Source organism: Biomphalaria glabrata, chromosome 10, assembly GCF_947242115.1.
Source record: "Biomphalaria glabrata chromosome 10, xgBioGlab47.1, whole genome shotgun sequence".
Taxonomy (NCBI): Eukaryota; Metazoa; Mollusca; class Gastropoda; family Planorbidae; genus Biomphalaria; species Biomphalaria glabrata.
The window spans coordinates 37445488-37472730 of record NC_074720.1 but is presented as its reverse complement, the minus strand read 5'-3'; the positions used below and the strand labels follow the sequence as shown (position 1 = coordinate 37472730).

General features: G+C 37.0%; 1 protein-coding gene across 4 annotated transcripts in view; it reads left to right on the top strand.

The window, feature by feature from the left end:
• The window catches only part of LOC106061027 (uncharacterized), a 64977-nt gene that overhangs the window by 30300 nt on the left and 7434 nt on the right, over positions 1-27243 (top strand). For all 4 annotated transcript variants that reach the window (XM_056044180.1, XM_056044181.1, XM_056044183.1 and 1 more), the window contains 7 exons: positions 14155-14413; positions 18524-18775; positions 20364-20600; positions 21342-21593; positions 22445-22712; positions 24910-25100; positions 26780-26917. In XM_056044180.1, the coding sequence (XP_055900155.1) occupies positions 14279-14413; positions 18524-18775; positions 20364-20600; positions 21342-21593; positions 22445-22712; positions 24910-25100; positions 26780-26917 (1473 nt within the window). In that variant the 5' untranslated portion in view covers positions 14155-14278. The remainder of the gene's footprint in view (positions 1-14154; positions 14414-18523; positions 18776-20363; positions 20601-21341; positions 21594-22444; positions 22713-24909; positions 25101-26779; positions 26918-27243) is intronic.

Genomic DNA, 27243 nt, shown 5'->3' with positions numbered 1-27243 from the left:
AACGTATTGGGCTGTATTGTCGCTGTCTCGATCGTGAAAGGCTGTTCTAGTCAATCATAACAGGTTACATTTTCATCTTTTTTCGTCCAACTCAAGTGCGAGAATTAGTGATGAGTCGGTTAGGGAATCTGTGAACATAGATTCTAGAGCTCATTGGACCTCATTCACCAAAACGAACGGTCACGTGATAATATTTATAAAACAACGGAAAAAAACTGTCACGTGATAACCATTGTTGATTAAAATTAGATCGTACTCTGTATAGAAGAGATAGAGAATCACATGGCTCAGTGTTGTTTGTTTACGATTGGACTATGAGGTCCATTCTCAAAATACAATGTCTAGTTTCAGAGTCTTAGATACTAGTTTACGAGATAACCCTAGCTGATGGATAGCTAAGAGGCTGCCTGGTCGTGTGATATGCCATCCTCTGCCTAGGGCCGGCCTTAGGTAATTGGAAGCCCTAGGCGAAGTGAATTAGGTAGAAAATGAAGTAGAAAAATTTAAAAGACTGAAAAATAAAAGTACTCAATAAATGAAAAACATTCCTGCATCTAAATCAACAAATAAAATACATTCATTTAGCGCAATTCCCGTAGCGTTCCGTATGATATATTGAATCCTTGTAGAGACCTAGATCAAGGCTGGTAGACGAGTCATAGAGTTCTGCTCTGTTAGAGATTTGATCCATGTTCGCAATTTTGTTCTCTAAATTTGTTTGAGTTCCGTGAGAGGCCCCCACCAATTGGAGGCCGTAGGCGGCTGCCTAGTTTGCCTATACCTAAGGCCGGCCCTGCTCTGACGCCCTGAAGGAGGTTTGGGATAGTTCATAATCAGGGCCGGTCCTAGCAATTGCGGGGCCCTATGTGAAACTGATTGCGCGGTGGGAATAAGGATAATAAGTGAAAATTAAGATTTTGTATTAGACAATAAATTCAGCTTTGCATTTTATTAATTCTTTTCTAAGTACTAAATTGCGATCAAGTTAACTTTACTTTACGAATCTTGCTACCTATGGCATATTTATATGCCAGTGACTATAAAAGTAAATAAAGTATTGGAACTTCCGGTTAAGGGGGAAATTCGTCAGATTATTACATTTTATTACATGAAAGCTGACAATGGCTTTTTAGGATTAGCGTTGTCCGTAATGAATGACACCCACAAATGTTAATTATGTCAATTTTTCATGAGATTTTTATGAGTTTTTCATGAGATTTTAATAAGCGCAGGACATTTCCAGGAATTTTTCGTATATATTTTGAAATTAATAATTACACATAGGTTTAGCGCGGGGCCTATGATAGCGCGGGGCCCACTGCGCCCGCATAGGTTGCAATGGCCTAAGACCGGCCCTGTTCATAATAATGTTCATTTCTGAAGGAACAAACAAACCTCCATACAATAAACTCTATGACGGTTTGGCAAATGATTAAAATTAGATATTTGTTTCGAGAATCGATGCTAACACTTTTTTTTACACAATTGGTTTAATGGTATCGATTATAAAATCGGAATCGCGCTTTTACCTAAATTTCTTGAAAGTCACCTAATTCGAATGTCAAAGTGATATGATAAGCTCACTTCCTCTTCGGTAAGTTCCGCTTTAAGACAAACAAAAATTCGGCGAGGCTTCTAACACGCTCTTGAATGAGTCGAGTTGAAGCGCTTGTTTGTTGGCCAGTGGTACAACAAACTTACCCGGCTATTGACATGAAATCACAAGACAACTGCATCAAAACGATACCCTTGACATTTTGAACAAGAAACAAACATGTCCATGTGGAACACTAATGGACGGACGGACCCATTCGTGAACCGGATGTAAAAGCAACCTTGATGTGACTGGAAGCAGACGAGAGACGGAATTTGTGTGTGTTTATGTATGAATTGAGCATGTAAGGCAGACTTTTGTTTGAAAGTGATAGCATGTTGACTTATTGACATATTGACCTACTTTGGGGAACATTCTTTCAAGTCTTGTTTTAAAAACGTCTGCCTCTGCCTGCCTCTCCCTTTTATAGAGACTCTTTAATGTCTCCTGACCTTTTAACTGCTATATTATCTGTGATTTATATATTTTTTAACATTATAAAAACATACATTTTATATTTGGATATAGATCTACGTAAGCATAGGCCATTGGCCTGAAGAGAATATCAATAACAAGCTTTAAATATTAATTAAGTGAAGATTGTGTCTTATCTTTCAATGGGGGTGGCCATATGCATATATATATATACATATATAACATTATATATAGACTGGAAACACAGCCATAGTTCATGTCACATCACTATGTACGTTACAGAACGTAACTCTTTTTCAAGCTGTAAGAGAATTCTATACCATCCGGCCCTAAAAACTGTATATCATATGATGACCATTCAATTGTAGGTCTGCCTGTCCTCAAAATCATTAAGTTTGCTAATTTATCGATAACTGTACGCATGCTATATATCTTTATAAGAAACATAGGCCTCATGTTGCTTTTTAATTCCTAAGTGTGTAGGATGAGTCCTACAGGCTATTACATTATTTCGGAAAATGTGTTCGATTAAATTAGTATTGTACACTGTTGTGTAGAGTCTGTAAACTATTCTTTTTTAAACTCAACACTCAGAGGGTCACTTTTATAAGAGAATATTATAAAATATAAAACCTATAACAATTAACTACGTGCCATAGTGACATCCAGGCGACCCTTTCGATGGCCCTACCGGTTCACTGGGCATTTGCCCGAATGCCAGTATAGCGTCTCTGCCCCGTAGATGTTGTATTTAGAAGAAAGAAGATGGCTATAGTACATTCTACGTTTTAGCGATGTCATTCAGCGTATGTCTATTTGTGGACGTGAAATAAAAGAGTTCAAGCGGTTAGCTACAAATTTGATTTTATGTTTGTTTTAGTTCAAATATTTTACGTGTGGGACCTTGTCCCTGGAGGCGACATGGACCTTCCCACTTCATCATAGACATATGTGTTATTTCCGGTAGCGCACTGATTTCGACCCGACCTGTCCTTAGGTGGTTTCAAATAGGGTTCAACATGTTACGACAATTTCCTTTTACTAAGACATGATTATCTTTCATGAAGTGTTTGATTTTCATAAGGATTGCCTGTTGCGATGCATATGGATTAATCAAAGAAAGAAAGATTCTCTTTAAGATATTTTGAATAGTATGTATCATGTATATATATATATATATATATATATATATATATATATATATATATATATATATATATATATATATATATATATATATATACCTATTAACTCTTGCTCCGACGCATATGGTGCGCACCAGTGCACTGTTAAGCACTAGTTATGGACATGTTGTTGAGACGAAGAAGAGAGACAGTTGATTCTGAGTGAAAGGAGAAACAGAACCATGGCTTGGTTCGATCCCGCCAAGAGTTGTAAAGGGGATCATCTCCAATGGACAAGCCACCAGGAGATCTCTGTGTGGGTTGTCTTCTCGGGAAGTTGTCTGGGCACTGTGGAAGGGTCGTTCCTGCTAGTGGAAGACATTGCTGTTGGTTTATGAAGGTATTCTTAAGATAACAGAAAATGGAGAGCGATTCGGACTGTGACACTGCGTGAGAGGCGAGATAGTGACCATTTTTATTTTACATTTATTTGAGATCTTCCTTCGCCATTCTTCCTAAACCAGTTTTCCAATATTGATGCATTAAATAATATTTTAACTCTTTCTCTCCACAATTATTTTTCCATGTTTTGAAGGAATTCTTCATTTGCTCATTACAATTTCACTACCCCTGTTCTGATTGGGCTTCAATAGCTTTGTTGTTTGTTATCAGAAAATATTGTATTTGGTATAGAATTAAAGGGAAATGCATGCTCTTTTTATATATATCAAGGTCAAGTTTTAAAAGTTAAACATTAATTTAATTTAATTAGGTCAAAATCAACGATGGTGTCGTCGATTAGGAGATAAAGAGTTAATGGATGCACTCTTCTTATAGCCCAGGCTCTTCTCTACAAATCATCCAACTGTGACTTGTGCATTAGTTCAAGATTTGTAACTTTGGATTTTGTTGTTTGTCTGTCAAGTTTCTCTAGAGACGCACATTTTGTGTCTGGCTGTGAATAGCATTACCCCTTCTAAATATATTAAATAGATGGTCCGCCTACATTCACGAAATGAAAAGTCGCTGTTACTTATTGGTTCCAATATAGTTTTAATTCGAGTTCATACATTTACTTTTTTGTGTGTGCTTGAAGCAGATTAGTAACATACAAGGTTACAAAGTTGGTGTGGAAACATACTCAAAATCGGCCCTCGAAATGGTCCACCCAAGCAGGTAAAAAGGCAGGTTTCAATATTTTCAGAAAGAACATCAGAATGAAATTCTTTCAAAGGCAAATGACAAAGAAGAATGAAGAAAGAAGGTTGACAGATCCTGTGTGGTGCCCGAAAGGTCCAGCAGACCAATTGATAGGTGAAAAAGAATGTAAAGTTAAATGTGAACCTGACCTAATTAATGTCTTATAATGAATATCTAATTGATCTAATTGTTTTGTAAAGGGTCAATGTCTTATTCAAATCCTAAAGAATATAATATTCTCGTAAAAAATAAATTACGTTAGCTAAGTGTTTCATAATTATTGTTACACTGTGCTGTTTACGCGGTAATATGAAAAACTATTTTTTTTTTATGTCCAACTTATATGCATAGGCCTACTAAATAGATTTTTTCTCTTTAAAAAAAAGTAAACATTTTCTTTGTGTAAACCTAGTAGTTAGTATAAAAGAACTTATTAAACTTAGCAATACATTTGTAAAAAAAATTTTTGACAAAAAATCTAAAACCATTTGCATAAATGTGTTAAAAATATAATTAGCAGTTCTCTCCCCTACTAAAGAGACTTCAATGTTTGTTACTATTAATAGTGAATAGCTGTATAAGTCGTGTATTTTTTACGAAAAAACTGCTTGCATAAGTGATTTTAAAAACTAAGATTTTTCGCTTTCAGAAAAGAAAAAGTAGCCGTTGCATCAGAACTTTGAATGATCTAAAATATTGTTTCACTATAAGCGACATAAACAATCGGAAGAACGATCTGGCCTCAAGCTACGGAGAGACTCAAAAAACAGTAGCAAAGATGGAACGATGAAATGATCGTATATATATATAGCTGACACCTGATGCATTAACTGTCCAATAGATCAACATGCATGTGCATTGATTAATTACACCCAGAGTTTATCAAGCCAAAAGATCCCAGTTACAAAAGAGTGTTTCCTCTCGTCGGTACAAACTACTGACACTGCTTTGTTCCAACATAGTCTTGTTCTACATACTAAGTTTCTTTTTTAATACATACTCAACCGTCTCTACACAATCTTAATTCATAGGGTTCAGTGGTTCAGTGTCCTTCTCTGTTATAAAATGCACTTAACAATTTTCACGTCTTCTGACAACATATTATATAAAAATGGAATCTTTATAAGGGTGGTCGAGAGGCCAAGTGCGCTTGAACTTGGCTTGGCTTGGCTACCAAGAAGGGGGCTCGAGGTTCGACACCCGACTCGGGCTGAGTTGTGTTTACTGAGCGCCTAAAGGCAGCACGGAAAACCAACTCCTAGATACCCCCTCCACCCCACCGGTCCACAAATGAGATTGGACCAAAAGCGCTCTGAGCATGCTATAAGCATGAAAGTAGCGCTATATAAAAGCTATAATAATAAGTTATATGTGTCTTCATTCTTGTTTGAGACTTTTATTCTTTTGACTTATCATGTATATTATTAAGCTCTAATATTAAGATCGGCTCTTTTGATGTAAGCTCTCTTTCAGTTCTCTGGGATCCTTAAACATAGACGCTTCCTCTTACTGGACTATCTCGGAAACTCTCTTTGTAAGCACCGTCATGAAAATTGAGGCGTCAACAAATCAGCCATGACGGAAGAAAAGTCTGACAACATACGTGTAAGTCAAGGCAAGGCACACACGCTCTAGCTACCATATAGTGTCTAGCACGATGTCGAATATTTCAAACTTAGACATCACGAAAGACTGGGCGATGCACACATACGCTGAGTGAATCTCTCATCTCCATGGATCGTACAAAGAAATGGCTATGCCTAACAAACTTGACAGTATTAACTTCCTCCCCCTCAAAGAACAATTCACATTTTTACAACTAAGAACAGGACACACTTCTCTGTTAAATTACCATCTGAACAAAATAAATTCCACACAACTCCCCCTTTGCAGACACTGCGCCCACCCCTTTGAAACCGTAAACCATATCCTCTTTGAATGCCCCTCCCTAATCCACCTTAGGCAGACCCTACATCCACTCCAGCCCAACATAACCAACACCCTGTTCGCCAGTGCTGAACAACTGAAGAATCAGCACACTTTTTTTCCTTGGCACAGTTTGCAAAAGAGCTCACAGCTCAGCAGCAATAAAGCTGGCTAGAAGAAGAAGCTCCATGAAGCGGTCGTCAATGGATGGAAACTATATCATACTATATTATACACAGTTAAGACAGAGAAACTTTGAATCGAACACAAAACATCCATCCATCCATCCAAGTGGCACTACAGCCCATGGAGGGCTCTGACTTGACTCAGCACATCCCTCTATTCCGAGCTCTCCTGAGCCTTTCATAGCCATTCTCAAGCCCCAAGCTGTTGCAGATCTCTGCATCCACATTATCAATCCATCGCATTCGTGGTCTGACTTTGGGTGGCCTATTTTTTGGTGTGTTTTTTTTAATCTAAATCTATTAAAAATTTAATTGCATTTCTTATCCAAACTAATTGATACAATTACACATTATATAAAACTGTTTATTTTTTTAAAGCACATTTTATATATTTTCGTTTATAGTTAGAGCTAAACTGCTGCTCTCCTAAGTACAAAGTTTGATATCTACACTGATAACTCTTTATCGGAATGTTTAAAAAAAAACAGTATTTCTAAGACCTTGACTACAAGTGTAAACAAATTGCCATGCGTGTAACACTGTAGATAAAAAGTCCAAATTATTTCTCACTTTAAAAAGGTTTCTTTATGTTTTAATGCATTGACCGTTGGTAAACCTATTCGTATATAGCTAAACGTAATACCTTTAACAAAAATTTTTTCACAGTTTTATAAATGGTAAAAAGCTTGGCTTCCGAATCTATGGGTTCCGGGTTCGAATCCTTGAGTAGATTGGGATTTTTAATTTCGGAATCTTTAGGGCTCCCCTGAGTCTACCTAGCTCTACCTGACACTTATTGGGGAAAATGAAAGGCGGATGGCCCTTGTGCTGGCCACATGACACCCTCGTTAAACATGGGCCACAGAAACAGATGACCTTTAGGCCTATAACATCCGCAAGGTCTGAAGGGTAACTTTTTGTTATAAGTGTGTTGTGAAAGTTATGTTGCAATTGTTATTAAGTCGAACGTAAATTTTTTGTCATCATGCAAGCTAATTAAGTTGTAGACTTAGCGTAGAAAGTGAACACTTGCAGTAAGCCTATGTTGCAGTTATTTATTCTATTAAAGCGTATTATCTTATGTCTGAACACAGGGCCGGTCCTAACAATTGCGGGGCCCTATGCAAAACTGATTGCGCGGGACCTAGTCTGGGTGGGAATAAGGATAATAATTGAAGATTAAGATTTTGTATTAGAAGAAAATTTGACTTTATTCATTCTTTACTTATTACAAAATTACGATCAAATTAACTTTACTTTACAAACCTTGCAAACTATGGCATATTTATATGCCAGTGACTATAAAAGTAAATAAAGTATTGTAGCTTCCGATTAAGGTGAAAATTCGCCCGATTATTACATTTTATTACAAGAAAGCTGACAATGCCTTTTTTTTCTTTTGTCGCGCGTAGGATTGGCGTTTTATGCAATGAATGACACCCACAAATGACAAGTTTTTTTTTATTTTTTAGGAGATTTTTATGAGTTTTCAGGAGATTTTTTATAAATCCCGGAGATTTCCAGGAATTTTTAGTATATATTTTGCAATTTAATAATCACATCTAGAATTAGCGCGGGGCCTATGAAAGGGCGGGGCCCACTGCGACCGCATAGGTTGCAGTGGCCTAAGACCGGCCCTGTCTGAACATAGAAGCCTTGACCTTACGGATATGGAATTCCATTGTCTTTCTTTTAGTTTCAGTCTTTGTGTTCGAGCTATACACAAAAAAGTTGTAAGTGTTCAAAGTGTTTTTAAGAGGCCTACATTAACATTTTTAGAGGCCTACATTAACATTATTAGAGGCCTAGATTTACATTTTATTTAGAGGCCTACATTTACATTTTATTTAGAGGCCTACATTTACATTTTATTTAGAGGCCTACATTTACATTTTATTTAGAGGCCTACATTTAAATTTTATATAGAGGCCTACATTTACATTTTATTTAGAGGCCTAGATTTACATTTTATTTAGAGGCCTACATTTACATTTTATTTAGAGGCCTACATTTACATTTTATTTAGAGGCCTACATTTACATTTTATTTAGAGGCCTAGATTTACATTTTATTTAGAGGCCTACATTTACATTTTATATAGAGGCCTACATTTACATTTTATTTAGAGGCCTACATTTACATTTTATTTAGAGGCCTACATTTACATTTTATTTAGAGGCCTACATTTACATTTTATTTAGACTATCCTAAAGATCAAACAAAGAATATATTTGCTTCCTCGTTTGAGAAGAAGCTTCGGGATTGTACATTCAACGACGTTCATTGAACTGTGGGAAGCTGTTCTTTGCATGGTTTAAAGTTGGCCTACTTTCAAAGATGTGATGTTTTCATGTATGTAATGTAGCTGTTTTCTCTATATTAAAACAGTTGCTTTGAAGTGCAGACGTAATCTCAATTTGAACACATTGTTCTCCCGCTACACACAAAGAAGTGTGTCATGCACAGGTTGCTGTGTTGTCCCACTTACAAGATAGTTTGTCAATCATCTATCTTTCTAATTGTCACCTCTATCTCCTAGCAATTATCTAACTACAAACACTTCACCGAGTCTTCCACTGTAGCAGGGGTTCTAATTATCGACATTTCGTACCAAGTCTTCATTTGCAGCAGGGGTTCTAGGTCTAGCTATTGACATTTCATACCAAGTCTTCCAGTGTAGCAGGGGTTCTAGCTAATGACATTTCATACCAAGTCGCCATCTGTAGAAGGAGTTCTTATCATCGATATTTCATACACAGCCTTCATCTGTAGCAGTGGTTCTAATTTTAGATATTTCATACACAGCCTTCCTATGCAGCAGGGCTTCAACCTAGTATGTTTAGCTGTCCTTTCTATCAGTGGTTCTCAAATCCAACATTTAAAACTTAGTTGTTTTCTGCCTCAATTGTTCTAACAAAAAGAGTAACTCAATCCTGTTCTGTATCAAAAGTTCTAACTACACGAAGTGTTCTCAACATGGCAAATCACATCCCTGTATACCAGAGGTTTTAAAAGAAAAGTACATCAAATTCAACATCCTTAGATATAGTGGCATCCAAACTCGTCCTCCGAATAAACTTGGATCAAACAAAAATTATGAGAGTAAGACGTAATGCAGTGGGTACCCTCATCAGACTCGGTCAATCTTAAGTTTACAGCTAACACAGGTTTAGCTCAGCACACACTGTAAGAGAGAAAGAGAGAGAGAGAGCAATACAGTGTCAATACGCATGCTTTATCACCTGACTGCCCTGGCATGCTACCCTGCCTCATAGTGGCGCCCGGGTGGAAACGATCGTAGGAGGAAACGATTAGGCTAAAGGGTAGCAAAACAAGACTCTCGTGGGGGTGCCTAAGGGGGTGCGAGAGCATCCTCATTGCACTGCGCGGAGTTGTAAAAAAGCTCCCACAACCTTGTCACATTCCAGGCGCTGTTCCTCAAGGAGCCGTTACATAAATGGCGTTTCCTGCACGGTTAGCCTAGTATAGAAAAGGAAAATGGCGGGGGTCTTAGTGTATGCGGCCTCTTGCCACGAGTCTGACCCACCCGCCAGACAGAACAGTGTACACTGTTGTCATTCAGGCCGGTGAGAGAGAGCTCTTGTTCACTTTTGCTGGCCTAGAGTTCCAAGAGCCGAAGGCTCAACTATACGTGACAGTTTCACGAAGAAGAAATCACCTGACTGATTGTTCGTCTTTTTCATCATGATCAAACATTGCAGTGATTTAGAGGATCCAAGAATTAGAATGTTCTAGTCTTTGAACTCAAGTTTTAAACTTTCACGTCTTTTAGGTCGTAGGTGTGAATACAAATGTCACTAAGATAGTCTTTTACTTCCTTTCCTTCACTCTGGTCTACAGTCTGTGTAGAAATATCGTTTTAGAAGATGTTTGACAAAAATACATTGATGATTAGCTAGCTATACAATACAATGTCTTTACTGGTGAGACACAATGGAAAGCAAATCGTCAGCATACATAGCATGCTCTAATTCAGGGCTACAACTAAACGGTTAAAAAGGTTAACATACTACTAGTCGACCGGCGGCGTAGCATACGCCGCTATTTTGCAGGGCCGGCCTAAGGCCACTGCAACCTATGCGACTGCAGTGGGACCCGCACTTTCATGGAGCCTGCACTTTCATAGGACCCGCGCTAATTCAAGGTGTATAAATTATTAAATTAAACCATTTTATAACTTAAAACAGATATTTCACGCCCTCTGTCGATCCATCAGGAGCTCCCGTAAATCTCACTAAATTGCAAAATATATGAAAAAGTCCTTCAAACATATGGAAATAAATAGACAAAAAATTGTCAATATGGAAAACGCCAATCCCACGCGCGATAAATAAAAACGGCATTATGCATTAGCCGTAATTGTGTAATCTGGTGAAAGAAGCTTCTCGCGCCTCAAACTAATGAAGAATTACTTGAGGTCAACAATTCTCAAAGATAGATTGAAACATTTGGTAATTCTTGCTATTGAGCGTGATCTATGTAGGAAAAAGAATTATTATGATATACTGTATGACTTTGCTACACGCAAGGCTCGTCAAGTAATTCTGTACGTAGTAAAGAATGGATAAAATACATAGACGAATTTATTTTCTAATAGAAACTCTTAAATTTCACTTATTATCCGCTTCCCTACCCAAACTTGGCCCCGCGAAAACCGTTTCGCACAGGGCCTCACAATGGTTTAGTCCGGCCCTGCTATTTTGTGACGCTATTCCATGGATTCTTGTTCACAATGGTTAAGTCCGGCCCTGCTATTTAGTGTTTGTAAAATGTTTGTTTCTAAAATGTTTTACATGTTTCGGATGTTCCTTCAGAGTTGAAAATAGTTTACTTCCTAGTTCACGCAGGACGAAGGGGGATGGAAGCGGGCAGGGTTTGACAGTCCAGCGCGCAGCCATCCGTAGCCACGTGTGAATACTCACTTGTTCTCCCCCCTCTTTTTTTTTTTTTTCGTGGGGTTACTATCCGCAGAAATAAGAGTGATCTTTCCTTCACTTCTTGCTCGTCCAAACTGTTGAGGGAGGAAGAGAATTATATATATTTATTATGGGTAAGGTCTTGTCAAGGGGATGCAATCATAAATATTAATTGTTTTCATTACTTGATAGTATCCCCTGTACTAACATTATTTTTTTTTTTTGGAGTAATGAACCTTGGACCCTTTTACATATGTGAAGCTTGCCCACGGACCCTAAGTGAAAAGGCTACATAAATGCATAGTTGCTCAGGTCGTCAAGAATAGTACACATACAAAGAAGCTTTTGGGGGGGGGGGGGAGGCGTGTTGATTATTATTAAAATTATCCAATCGGATAAACTGGTTTTTTGGCGACGACGCTATTTTAATTATTGACAATAGTAATGAGGGCGTCGAATATATTCAAGACTAAAAGCAGTTAAGTTTTTTCATTAAGTATTTGAGTAGTTACATCAATATCTTATACACATCACAAAGGACAATAAAATAGATCGGAGAGATATTAAAATTAGTATTCTAAATTGCAGATTGCCAATAAAATTTGTAATATAACTTCATATATATTTTACTTTTAGTTAGTTGTGGAAATGGTTATTATGTCTCTACATATTTTGAATGTTATTTTTAGACTGAACATGGTTGACCTAGGTTTCAAGTTTAATAGCCAACAATTAGTTTCGTAACAATGTCTGAAAGGTATACCTTATTTTGACTGTACTCAAGAAGATGTGAATTAGATTACGTTGCTTCCTCGGAGTACATACAATTTAAATGGTTGCCTGGTCATATAGCAGGCGCGCTTGACTATTGTTCGGTTGTCTTGATGCTCCCGGATTCATACCCTGCCCGCTCCCATCCCCCGTCGTCCTGCGGGAGGTTTGGACTAGGAAGTAGATTATCTTCAACTCTGAAGGAAACATCCGAGACATGTAAAACATTTTACAAAATCGAAAGAAGGATTATTATTAAATTTGCATTAATAACTATTGCATTCAAGAAATAAATGTGTATATTCAGTGTCTAAAATATATTCGTTTTCAGAGTTAACTCTTTCTCTCCTAACTGACGATACCAACGTTGATTCCACTAGAATGTGGTAAATAATTACGGAGAGAAAGAGTTAATATCAGCCTTAATGATTACTTTAAAATAACAAATAAATTTTAGAAAAACAAAAAAACACTGTAGGCTCCTTTCAGAGTTAATGATGCTTGCCGTATATTGAATGTTCATGGATAGATGATTCACTAGTTTTATGTTTCACAACGTTCAACCCATTCTGTTATGTAAACTTTTACGGGCCTGACTAATTGAAGCGCCAATTAAGCAAGTGTTATAAGGATAGTGATCAGGGGCGGGCTGGGTGTCAAGATCTGCCCGGGGATTTCTATACAATCAGGCCCACAAATTGTAAGCCATATGATTGCTTTAGATAATAGTTAGACTATAAATTGTAAAAGATTTCTTAAAATAATTTACTGGCATTCACGCTACCCTTTCTGTTTCTTATCTTATCTTATATAATACAGACGTTACTTCAAAAAAGAAGATGATTACGTCCTACGCGTCATGCATTTAGTCATGCATATTAACCAATGACTTAAATTCTGCCAAGTCACTGGTTTTCCTGGCTAGCTCAGGCAACCTACTCCATGCTCTAATAGCACTAGTGAAGAAGGAGCATTTGTACAAATTTGTCCTAGCATATGGGACGAGGGATGTGCCTTTATCTTTATGTCTTTCAGAGTATTTTATTAAATTTTGTTTTTGTATTTGAAGATTATGGTTCAGTGTTTTATGTATAATTGCTACTTTACTTTTGAGTTTCCTTACCGGCCCAATTGAGTACCGGCCACCGGGCATTTGCCCGAATGTCCATACAGCCAATCCGCCCCTTGTACTTTACTATACGCTTTTCTTATCAACTATTTGGTCATACAAATGAAACCAACGTTTGGTTTGTGGCTAAAGCCAATCTGTGCTAAATAAAAGTGCTAAATACAAGTGCTAAATAAAAATGCTAATTAAAAGTGCTAACGTAAAGAGCCAAATAAGCGATAAATTAAAGTGCTAAATAGAAGGGCTAAATTAAAGTTGTAATGTTGTCATCTTAAACATTATTCCAAATAGATATTCAATGGCCATTAGGTCCCTTTTCATTTCGTTGATTTTTTTTTAACATTAGAAAATTATAGAAAATTATTGTATTATTAGAAAAGAGAAAAGAAAAATAAATGAAAGAAATTTGTATTGGAAGTGTGTGTGTGTGTGCTGACTGTACTTATTTACTTATACCTTCATCACTATTTTTTTTTTAATAATAAAATACTTTTGAAAAAAAAAAGCTTATTATAAGTGTAAGTTGTACTAATTAGTTTGGATCAGTCATAGACTTAAATTTGCGATTAGAAATATTTTTACCAATTTTTTTAGTGCAATTTCATTCTTTTAGCTTTCTTACTTTGCTAATTACCTGTCTGGACCAGGGGTGGGAGGAGAAAGGTATCTGGGTCAATATTTCCATGATCGCTTAAATGATTCCGGCGAGCAGGGTTTGATCTCTAAACCATCAGGCCGACAGTCCAGAGCGCTTGCCACACGACCAGTTAGGCATGTTAACGGAAGATTGTATTACAATTGCTCATGTAAATATAAAAATTCTGTTTCACTTTTTATTTATTTACTTGGACAGCTAGTGAAATGTAGAGGCGTTGCAACACTCCCAGTCTGACCACAACGTCTAAGACACTGGTCACCAGACTGACACTCTTGGACACTTGACGCGGAGGGGGAGGACTGGACAAAGTGCACGCGTCATGAAATGCTTGGACTGGACGGAAGTGAGACACAAGTGTCTGGAGGAGACAACTCTTGAAGGCAAGGAAATAAAGAACACGATCGTGATTACCTTCTCTTTCCAAGTTGTATTTACAGCTTTTAATGCTCTTCAGGTAAGAGAGTTCCATCTGGTCAAACGACATGGCCACATTCAAAATTAGCATTAAGCAGTCTATGTTATACACATCTTTTGTTGTTAAGTTGTTTTTTTTTTTTACTATATTTTATCTTATCTTATATAATACAGACGTTACTTCAAAAAAGAAGATGATTACGTCCTACGCGTCATGCATTTAGTAAAGTTCCCCTTTCAGACCTTGTGGTCTGTCTATAGGGCAGATGATGTAAAGGTCATCTGTTTCAAAGGCCTACGGTTAACGAGGGTGTCATGTGGCCAGCACAACGACCAACCGCCTTTACTTTTCCCCAACTTATGTCAGGTACCCATTAGAGCTGGGTAGACTCAGAGGCGCCCAAAGATCCCGAAATTAAAAATTCTAGTCTTCACTAGGATTCGAACCGGGACCCCCGGTTCGGAAGCCAAACGCTTTACCGCTCAGCCACCGCGCCTCCGTCATGCATTTAGTCTTGCATATTAACCAATGAATTAAATTCTGCCAAGTCACCGGTTTTCTTGGCTGTGCCTTTATCTCTATCTTTCTGAGTATTTTTTAAATTAGATTTTGATTTTGTATTTAAAGATTATGGTCCATTGTTTTATGTATAATTGCTACTTTACTTTTAAGTCTTCTATCCTGAAAGCTTTCTAAATTTAGTGATTTTACTAAAGGTGTTACTAGAGTCAAATGTGAATATTCGTTGGTTATGAATCTCACTGCTCTATTTTGTGTCTGTTCCAGTTTCTTAACATAGTTTCTCTTTTAGACCTTGCGATCTATGCGGCAGATGATGTAATGAAATCGGAATAAAGTTTCAAAATAATTTTCGTTTTAATTCTTCGACTATATTTCGTCGCGTTTTCGTTTTATTTTTAGCGGCCCCCGTAAGGGGAAAAAGCCGCTATTAGGTTTGTGCAAAATGTCCGTCTGTCCGTCTGTCCGTCTGTCACACTCAGATCTCGAAAACTAGAAGAGATATGAAAAATATTATTTCATCATTAAATCCGGCTTGAAAAGTTTAGGTGCAACGGCTACTTTTGGTTTTCTAAAAGCAAACCGTTTAATTTATAAAATTAATTATGCAAGCGATTTTTTCATAAAAATACACCAATTCTAAAACAATTACGTAAATGTAAGGGAGGCAATGTTACAATATGCTAACAAAGATGGACAATTTTTGTGTATTTTCAGTATCACTAAGTCAAATATATTTTTAAAATGTACAGGAAATGTTTACAACAAATACAAATAATAGTTAAAGACGTTTTTTCTGGTCAACTAGCTGCTAAAATTAAAAGAAAACATTTCTGTTTGTTTATAAAGGCTAATAATGCACTTTGTATGTAAATATCACGCACATTTTTTTAAATGGACTTTTTATGCAGCGATTTTCGTGCAGTAGCGTAACGTCGCAACATGATCAGGTGCTAAACCAATTCCTTAAACTTTTTTTAAAAATCAGATTTTATTTATTTTTTGTTTAGTGCCCCCATCCGAATAAAAGAAGCTTATTTTTGTGCGTTTTGTCTGTTGGTCGGTCTGTCCGTCACGATTAGATTTAAAAAACTAGAACTCTAAAAGCTATTGAAAATCTGATTAACCCTTTAATGTTCCTCCCATAACATCTCAATAGTTTTAAGTATCTAAAATTGATTGTTCCGGATTTTTTTGTGCAAAACTAATTAATGCCAACAAATGTTTGTTTGCTCTTCTAACTTATATTACATTCAATTTCCATGCTTAAACGTTGCAAAAACACATTATCAATAATATGTTGTTCCGTTTTTTATGTAAATAGCATATTAATGCTAAATCATAATCTCTATACTGACTTATATTTCATTAAGTGTAAAAATGTTCCGGATATTGTTTTATAAAACATGAATTATGCCTAATGATTGTTTGAAATCGCATAAGGCTTTTAAAAAAAGTAATTTACTAGAATTGATTACTGAAAATTACTTTTTAGACATTTAATTTTCTTGTAAAACATAACATAGAAGTTTTGTAATCGATAAAGAAAGTTACGGATTTTGTTTCTTACAAATCGTCGCCAGAAATTTCCGAATTTATTTAAAAATCTACTAACGCCAAATAATTGTTTGAACTCCCTCTTCTAATTAATAAACAAATAATCTTCTCATTTACGAAATAATGTTTTTACGGATTTTTATGAAAAATAATTTAACTCACTACTCTCTTACAGTACATTTAACTTTCTACCTAAAACATTAAAAAATCTAATTATCGTTAATATTATGTTCCGATTTTTAAGGAAAACAGAATCCAAACACCAAAGTAAGGTATGAAAATCTCTCCACGTGGCTGTAGTACATCTAATTTTTATACGAGACCATCCAAAAAATTTAATTAACGGTATTACATTTATCTGAAATTCTCTTTTTCTTTTACTATTTATACAAACATCCGGAACAATCTATTATATAAACTTTTCAATTGTGTTCATACCTAAAAATTATTGCGATGTTTTGAAACGTAAAATAAAGGTTAATCAATTTTTAATAACTTTTAGTTGTTTTTTTTATATCAAGATAACGGACAGACCGACTGACAGACAAAACGCAAAAACAATGTGGCTTTGATCCTTTTTAAATAATATCTATTAGAACTCAGTGCACCAATGTCTATGAACCCTCGTTAAATATCTCGTGTAAATAAAGACATTTTTTTTATGGTACCGGTACTAGCCTATTGTGAGGTAATGGAATTTTTTTTCTTTGACGTCATATGAATGGACTTTTTAAATGTAATGTTAAAAGAACGCACTCGGTGCACCAATGTCTATTAACCCTCGAAAAAATTGCTTGTATTAATGAAAACATATTTTAGTCTAACTAAGCCGTGTGACGTAGTGTTTTTTTTTCCTTTGACGTCACATGGAATGAATTCTTTAAATGAAATGCTAAAAGAACGCACTCGGTGCACCAATGTCTATGAACACTCGAGAAATGGCTCGTGTTGATAAAGGCGATTTTTATTCTAGCTAGGCCGTGTGACGTAGTGTTTTTTTTCCTTTGACGTCATATGGAATGAATTCTTTAATTGAAATGCTAAAAGAACGCACTCGGTGCACCAAAGTCTATGAACACTCGATAAATGGCTCTTATAGATGAAGGCGATTTTTAGTCTAGCTAGGCCGTGTGACGTAGTGTTTTTTTTTCCCTCTGACGTTATATGGAATTAATTCTTCAAATGAAATGAAAAAAGAACTCGGTATAGTAATGTTTATTAAGCCTCGTTATGTGACTCGCGTTTAAAAAAGGAATGATATCTTGATTTAGATCTAATCTAGATTTTTTAAACTAGATCTAGATTTTTATTACAGTATATCTAGATCTGGATTTATATTCTAATTAAAATTATTTTAGAGTCTAGATCTAGAATTTCTAGATCTAGTTTAGACTAAAATAGACTAGATTAAGATGTAGAATTTCAATTTCTAAACTTAAAGTGTAAAAAAAAAGTGTAGATTTTCATTTCCAAACGTTTTGATCAATATTGTAATGTTTTAATATATTAAAACTAATCTACTATTTTTTTTATTAAATTTAAATTTAAATTTACGGCAAATGAATCTTTGAAACATTATTACTTTTGACCATCGGATGGCTGCCTGGTCGTGCGGTTTGCGCGCTGGACTGTCGTTCAGATTTATGGATGGCCCAGGGTTCAAACCCTGCCCGCTCCCATCCCCCGTCGTCCTGCGGGAGGTTTGGACTAGGAAGTAATTATCTTCAACTCTGAACTAACATCCGAAACGTGTAAAACATTTTACATCAAAATTAAATCACCTCTTGAATATTATTTGCGAATATGCAGATCCGACAGGGATCCGACTTCGACGGGGGCCGCCTCTGAGTTTGTGTAACACAAACTCTCTTTGTAATCTTGTTAAATTTTAGTTTCTGTTTTACATATACATGATGAATGGCTTTAATTTTAGTTTTGTATTTTGTTCTTTATTTTGTTTTCTTTCTTCCTATTTTTGTTTCTATTTTCGATACCGTTAAGCCTACTTTTTAAAAAATTCGTTATCCGTTTTATTTTCGTTAACGATAACCACATTTCTTTTTGTGTCTGCAGAATCTTCACAGCTCGCTGCACGATGAGGAAAGTCTTGGTCTCATCTGTCTCTCCATCATCTACTTCACCGCCGTCATCTCCAGTGTCTTCTCGCCCACCATCATCGGCTTCCTGGGGGCCAAGACGGTGCTGGTGGCCTTCTTCCTCGCCCACAGCGTCTATGTCCTAGCCAACTTCTACCCGGCCTTCGCCACCATGGTGCCTGCTGCCGTAGCTCTTGGGGCCTTTAATGGACCGGCGTGGACGTCGCAGGTTTGTCAACTGTGTGTCCGCTGGTGTTGTTAGTAGGCCTACTTTAGAATTGGATTTTTCTGCTGTTTCCTTTTTTAACTCTATTGCGTTTCCGCCCCTCTGTCACTCTCTCCACCCTCTCCCCATTTCTATCTCTTTCTCTCCTCTCTTTCTCTTTCTCTCTCTCCTCTCTTTCTCTCTATCTTTCTCTCTCTCCTCTCTTTCTCTCTCTCCTCTCTTTCTCTCTCTCTCTTTCTCTCTATCTTTCTCTCTCTCTTCTCTTTCTCTCTCTCCTCTCTTTCTCTCTATCTTTCTCTCTCTCCTCTCTCTCTTTCTCCTCTCTTTCTCTCTATCTCTCTCTCCTCTCTTTCTCTATCTTTCTCTCTCTCCTCTCTTTCTCTTTCTCTCTCTCCTCTCTTTCTCTCTCTCCTCTCTTTCTCTCTATCTTTCTCTCTCTCCTCTCTTTCTCTCTCTCCTCTCTTTCTCTCTCTCCTCTCTTTCTCTCTATCTTTCTCTCTTTCCTCTCTTTCTCTCTCTCCTCTCTTTCTCTCTATCTTTCTCTCTCTCCTCTCTTTCTCTCTCTCCTCTCTTTCTCTCTCTCTCCTCTCTTTCTCTCTATCTTTCTCTCTCTCCTCTCTTTCTCTCTCTCCTCTCTTTCTCTCTCTCTTTCTCTCTCCTCTCTTTCTCTCTATCTTTCTCTTTCTCCTCTCTTTCTCTTTCTCTCCTCTCTTTCTCTCTCTCTTTCTCTCTCTCTTTCTCTCTCTCCTCTCTCTCTCTATCTTTTTCTCTCTCCTCTCTTTCTCTCTATCTTTCTCTCTCTCCTCTCTTTCTCTTTCTCTCTCTCCTCTCATTCTCTCTCTCCTCTCTTTCTCTTTCTCCTCTCTTTCTATCTTTCTCTCTCTCCTCTCTTTCTCTCTATCTTTCTCTCTCTCCTCTCTTTCTCTAACCCTACATTTCACTCACACAGTTCTCTCAATTACAACTCGCAAACACAAAACCCTACACACATATACACTCACGTACAAACACACACGCATATAAAGAAAACATCTACACGCATTTCATCTGTAAATCTTTATTTTTTAAATATTTACCTTTTTGAATTCAATAAAATTGGCGAAATGTTTCTGTAAAACAACATTGACAAACTGACTAACATCTAAAAACCATAATATAGGGATATAGAAATATGCAGACAATACTGGATGAAAGCCTGGTCATGTGGTATTCGCTCTAGTCTATGGTTCAGTTTAATACTAAGAATGTGAGAAGCGTTACGTTAAGGGAAAAGGTTTGGGAAACACTGTATTAGGATTTCCCAAAGATCATTCATTCTCTCCCCTCAAGGCACAATGCCTAACTATCAACTATGTATTGTGTTCGCGTTAGACACTCTGCCAACTCATAATAACTATGTATTCTGTCTACTTTAGACACTCTGCCAACTCATAATAACTATGTATTCTGTCTACTTTAGACACTCTGCCAACTCATAATAACTATGTATTCTGTCTACTCGAGACACTCTGCCAACTCATAATAACTATGTATTCTGTCTACTCGAGACACTCTGCCAACTCATAATAACGAAGTATTCTGTTCGCTCTAGGCACTGTACATCTCAGCGAACGCCTACTCATTCTCCAAGAGTTCCTCCGCCTCACCGTACACCATCCTCAGCAGGTTCAACGGCTTCTTCTTCGCCATGTTCGCGACCACGCAGATCGTGGGCAACCTCGTGACCAGCACCGTCATCAGGGACGGGGTGGGCAACCAGAGCGATGAGACCATTATCTTCAAGTATTGCGGCATCAACGATTGCCCGGACAATGAGAATGTCACAGAAGTAAGTTCAAAGTAACATTAACGATTGCCCGGACAATGAGAATGTCACAGAAGTAAGTCTTAACTAACACAAACCTATTAGAGATTTTAATTTATGTAGGTAAAACGATTAAAAATCAAGCTATATACAGAATACGGGAGTGTCGATAAGCGAAGCATTTTAATCAATGGCCTTCTTCACATGTCCTGTAGAACCGTTGGGGCACCACACATCATCTGTCGACATTTTTTTCTCCATTCCTCTCTGTTTTTTGCCTTGAGAAAAATCTCTTACTGGGACTGTTTGGTTCCGGATTAAGAGGACTTTCAGATTACCGAAGTTTGGATTATCGGGTCTTCACTGTATTTATATTTAAGCTACATAGATACAGACGCGGTGGTTGAGCGGTAAAGCGCTTGGCTATCGAACCAAAGCTCCCGGGTTCAAATCCCGGTGAAGACTGGGATTTTTAATTTCGGGATCTTTGGGCTCCTCTGAGTTCACCCAGCTCTAATGGGTACCTGACATTAGTTGGGGAAATGTAAAGGCAGTTAGTAGTTGTGCTGGCCATATGGCAACCTCTTTAACCGTGGGACACAGAAACAGATGACCTTTACATCATCTGCCCTATAGATCGCAAGGTCTGAAAGGGGTACTTTAATATTTTTTTTTACATAGATATTTATTTTTTTTTTAATAATTTAATATTTAAACAATAAAAAAATATGGCTAATTGTAATTGTATCCAATCTCTTCTGATAGATTGAAGACCCTGAGGATTGGGTCATAGACATCACGCTGGGTTTCTTCATGGCCTGCTGCCTCTGTGGGCTCCTGCTGGTCTTCTTCCTCCTCTCCCCGCTGCCCAAGAGTGACTGGATTGAGAGGGTCAGCGTCAAGTTCACGGCCACTTCCTGTTTCAGTGTCCTGCTGACCACAGACATGCTCCTCCTGGTCCCGTTCATCCTGTTCACCTCGGTGGAACACGCTTTCCTGATGGCCAGTTTCACCAAGGTGATTGCCTTTACTTTTGTCTAGTGTCTGGCTTATTAAAAACATATGGCATTAACAAGTTACTAAATCATACACTGCCTCAGATTTCTTGTTCTGGTAAGCAAGTTATGTAAACGATAGTTCTTGTTATACATTAGAGACTTGAGCCTCCATGGGACAAAGGAAGATGGGTCTAATGTGTTTGTAGGACTATGTATTAGCCATGCACCATTAGAGACTTGAGCCTCCATGGGACAAAGGGAGATGGGTCTCATGTGTTTGTAGGGCTATGTATTAGCCATGCACCATTAGAGACTTGAGCCTCCATGGGACAAAGGGAGATGGGTCTCATGTGTTTGTAGGGCTATGTATTAGCCATGCACCATTAGAGACTTGAGCCTCCATGGGACAAAGGGAGATGGGTCTCATGTGTTTGTAGGGCTATGTATTAGCCATGCACCATTAGAGACTTGAGCCTCCATGGAACAAAGGGAGATGGGTCTCATGTGTTTGTAGGGCTATGTATTAGCCATGCACCTTTACTTTATTCTAGCTACTTACCAATTCAATGTATTCTCCACCATAGATTTTAGGTATCATACTTATTTCCTCTTTCTCTCTCTCTCTCTCTCACTCTCTCTCTCTATCTTTCTCTCTATATACATTATTCTTTCTTTTTTAAATTTCTTTTCTCTCCCTCAAATTCTTTGTTTTATTGTTTTAATTCCTTTTCAATCTTTGATTTCTTTTAATTTAAAAATTTTTACGTCTAGATATGATTTAGGCAATTTTCGTAGGTCTAACACATGTACAGTACATGTTCATCTGATTCACCTGATTTATAATAAATATAGTTTGCATTTTTTTTTCAGGCATACGTCACTTGCGCCATAGGTATTCACATGGTGGGCTACGTCATGGCCGCTTACGGCGCCACCACGCCCATCTTCGTCTTCCTGTTCATCCGCCTGGCGAGGATAGCGGGGCGCTTCTTGCTGCTCAGCATCTCCCTGATGTCCCACATCGTGCTCCTGGCCTTCCTGTACATGTGGTCCCCCACTGCTGACAGCGAGGCGCTCATCTTTGTCATACCCATGTTCTGGGGAGTAGCGGAGAGCATTTTGTTAGCCCAGGCTAATTGTAAGCATTGTTTCGTTTACAAATGTTTATGCACAGAAAAATTTAGAATGTGAAAATTTCCTACATGAGGAGCTCGTGGAGAGTAGGCTAGGGCATCAGTTCTGTTTGTAGATGAAATTATAATCACTTGGAAGAAATTTTACAGTTCTGTAGCTGACGGTTTACGAGGATGTCATGTGGCCAGCACAACCGCCTATACTTTCCCTCAACTACCCACAATATCTATTGAAATTACTGAATTCGAAATCGTAGTTTGAGATTCGAACTCGTGACTCTCAGTTTGAAAGCGAAGCGCTTTACTATTGGAACATCACTCCCAACGCTCCCAAAAAAATTCATTGTAGATAATGACTGAATAAATACAATGAGATGACAGAATAAATACAATGACATGACAGAATAAATACACTGACATGACAGAATAAATACACTGACATGACAGAATAAATACACTGACATGACAGAATAAATACACTAACATGACAGAATAAATACACTAACATGACAGAATAAATACACTGACATGACAGAATAAATACACTAACATGACAGAATAAATACACTGACATGACAGAATAAATACACTGACATGACAGAATAAATACACTGACATGACAGAATAAATGCACTGACATGACAGAATAAATACACTGACATGACAGAATAAATACACTGACATGACAGAATAAATACACTGACATGACAGAATAAATACACTGACATGACAGAATAAATACACTAACATGACAGAATAAATACACTGACATGACAGAATAAATACACTGACATGACAGAAAATAAACACTGACTAACGATCTAACAAAGAATGTTATCTGAACATATATGAAAAATTGCGATTAATTATCTACAGTCCTGTGTGTTTAAACTGACCTTGTGTTACATGCTCGCATTTTTTTAATTTTGTGAAATGTATAACTATAAGTTTATACAATTACTTCAACACCTTTTAAAAATCGTAAATTTAACGTAATTATACTTTTGATTGTTCTACATGTCGTAGTATACACAGATCCCAATAAGTAATTGCATCCTAATGGACGTGCGGTGGATGTCGCCGCTTAGGACTTAAACCCAGGATTATCGAGACGACTGTCCAGATTGCATATGACATCATGGCTAATTCTGTGGCGATTTATTAAAATTAATACCTAAGAGAAAAATGAAACAAAAACTAAGTCACCCAGTCATCTACCGGTGTCAATATTTAGCAGAAATATAAAACAACATCCCAATAAACAAAACGAGGCCTGTGGTTGAGTGGTGCAGCGCTAACTGAAAACAGTGATTTCGAATTTTGAAGACGCCCCTGAGTCCATCCAACTCTAAAGAACAGGCCTACCTAACATTAGTTGGTGAAAGTAAAGGCAGGAGGTCGTTGTGTTTACCATATGACACCCTCGTTGACTGTCGATATTTTAAAAAATCCGTTGTAACTTTTTATGATGACAGACAATTTCAGTAGTTTTTAGTAAAATAAATAAATATCTCAGTTCTGAAATGTTACAACTAATCCCTCGGAACATTGAAGAGATCTAAACACAAATGTATTATTTTTATCGATTCGTTCAAAATTTATAACTCGGAACGAAAGAAAATTAATTTTTACAATTACATTAGCAGCTTTGCCCCTACCAAAGTAAAACCCGGCCCTGAAATTCGATAGTTACATTCCAATTTAACGTTACACAACTTTCATCCTTTTAATTGGTCAAATTTTTGTACCAAAAAATTAGAAATAAAAAAAATCGCAGCGTAAAAAAATATGTAATAAATATACTTAAAAAAAATAAATTAAACCGTACCTTAGCATGGGGGCGACCATATCAAAGGGGACATTACTGATACTTAGTGGAGTGAAGAGTACAATATTATTGTTAGTTCCCCTGAGTCCCATCGACTGGGCTCTAACAGGGCAAACAAAAATAATCAATTTATGCAGTTATCTTTCTGAAAATGTAATAAAATAAAGATCAATATAGGCTTCAATTTTTTTACAAGAGTACAGGCAGATTTATTGCATTTTGCAGTCATTAACTAATTAGCCTAACCATTAAACTATACCTATGTAACATATGCAAATACATGTTTCTACCTATGTTTGAATTCTATACTCTTGTGACCTACTCACAATGAATGCTTGTACCTGTTTGTAGTTATGTTTCCATCTGATTGACAGCACTGATCACTATGCTGTACCCATCACAAAAGGAACCCGCCTTCGCCAACTTTCACGCCTGGAGGAGTCTGGGCTACTCCATCACATTTCTCAACGCCACCTACCTGTGTGTCTCGACCAAGTTGATTCTCTGTATGCTGTGTGCGGCACTTGGATTGGTGCTGTACATCTTTGTGGAGCTGAAAACTAGGGTACGGAAGTCTTATGTTTCTTTTGGGGAAGTTTTTACGAAGCTGATGTCTTTCTGTCTGTCTGGGTGGATTCTCTTGAAGTTTATTTTCCCACATCCCATTCTCGGAACAAGTTGACATTTTGCACAATTATTCGTTGTCAAAGACAATACATGAATCAATTAAAAAAATCAAATAATTAGTTCAGTGGATATTTAATTAACTTTGTTTTATATAGAAATATGGAGGGTGTATTGATTTAATAAGGCCGTGATTTTGCACTGCTTTTCCTTATATATAAGCTTTGTTTTATAATATGTCCTGTAATTTTGATGCATGATGTGTCTTTTCTTGAGCATAACAGTTAAGATACTTTGTCATCGGTGTATATATAACAATGAGATGCCCCTGTACCTTAGAGAACTGATTACTCCATATGTCCCCCAGAGAGCCCTGCGCTCAATGGACTCAACGCTTTTAGTAGTGCCACGTTTCTCCCTCAAAAGCGGGCTTTTTCAGTTCACGGACCAAAGGTTTGGAACTCACTCCCCATTGATCTCAGACAACATACTACACCACTTTTAAGAAGAACATAAAGACCTATCTGTTTGAAACTTTTTTTAGATTAGTTTGTCATTTTAGCTTTCGTGTCTGTGTTTGTAATGTTATCACAGCGCCTTGAGCCTACATTTTGTGTGTTAACAGCGCTTTATAAATAAAATTATTATTATTATTAATTAATAGAATGTTCTCGAACAGTTTGATACTTCCACTTTCTTTATTGTCTGCTGACGCCTTCAATCAGCTGCAACAGGCAATACACTATAATTATTTGTATTAAAGTATATTCTAAAACTCATTTACTCTTTCTGTACTACTTAAAATTTTCATTTAATCCTTTCAAGCAAGGAAATGTGATCACCTGTTCACTGGGAATCAAAACTTTAAATAGAAATTGGTCATACATATGGCAACAGTAACTAAATCTCTAATATAAAAGGATATATGTTATTTAGGAGTCGGGACTTTTGTCAATTTTCTACCTTATCACCGCCAGACATTTAGTTAGCTGCCCATTTGTTTTGATTATTTATTTTAGGTGCGCCACTGTCACAGAAAAGAAACTATAGCTCCAGATTGGATGGATCTCCTTCAATGGCAGGACCCGATTCTATTCCCCATAGCCTCTTCTTCCTTTCCTGGTACTGTTCCTTGAAGGGAGGTCTTAGCGAGCCCTGAGACCTTGTATTATGGCCATATAGCTTTAGTTTGCGTTTTTTTTATAGCAGTTACAGGTCATCATGGGGCCCAATAACTGTATTAATCCTGTCTCTACTCTCTTCATTTGCACTGCGGTCTTTTTATGTGATACCTAGGGTTCTTCTGTAGCATCTCAATTCCATTTCTAGGATCCTCCTCTCTAGTTCTGCAGCCAACGTCAAGATTCCAGATACACATAAATGATAGCTATTGATACTTATACGCCATAAATGAAAATCTTTAATGGCATTAAAAAATTAATTGATAAATAAAAATAAAGTATTTTCATTTTACTGAAACATTTTTTTTTTTATTTAGAGAAATCATGCATTTGCTTAGTTAAGAAAAGATTATAGTTCATTGATCATATTCTTTTCTCTCAACATCTTATGCTCTTCCAACTCAACCTGATCACGACATCGGGTGACCCACGTCAACAGATGAGAGAGAAGCTGGTCTTTGAGGCCAGGGGTTCCGTCATATCGGTGCCGCCCTTGGAGTTCACCGTCAGGGAAGAGACGGACAGCAATGGGGCGTCCACGAAGAGGACCAGTGTGTCATCTCTTATGTCAGTCCAGGTCAGTCATTGTAGCTGAGGACACTGGTGTCTCCATGGCAACTAGACTATTATATCAAATGACTATTATGTTCAGAGAGTTAGTTTTAAAACGAGCAAGATATATAATTACTTTTAAAAACAAAAAATATATATATATTAGGGAAGAACTCCACATTTTCAACTATATCTCTCATTAATGTAAAATTTATTTTCTTTTTTCGATATCAAAGAAAATAACGAATAACTAAAAATTAGTTGACTAATAAGTTAATTTTCTAATTCATGTTTTGTTAGGTACAATAAATAGTTGTGTAGAGTTTCAACGAAATTCAAGAAGGGTAGAGG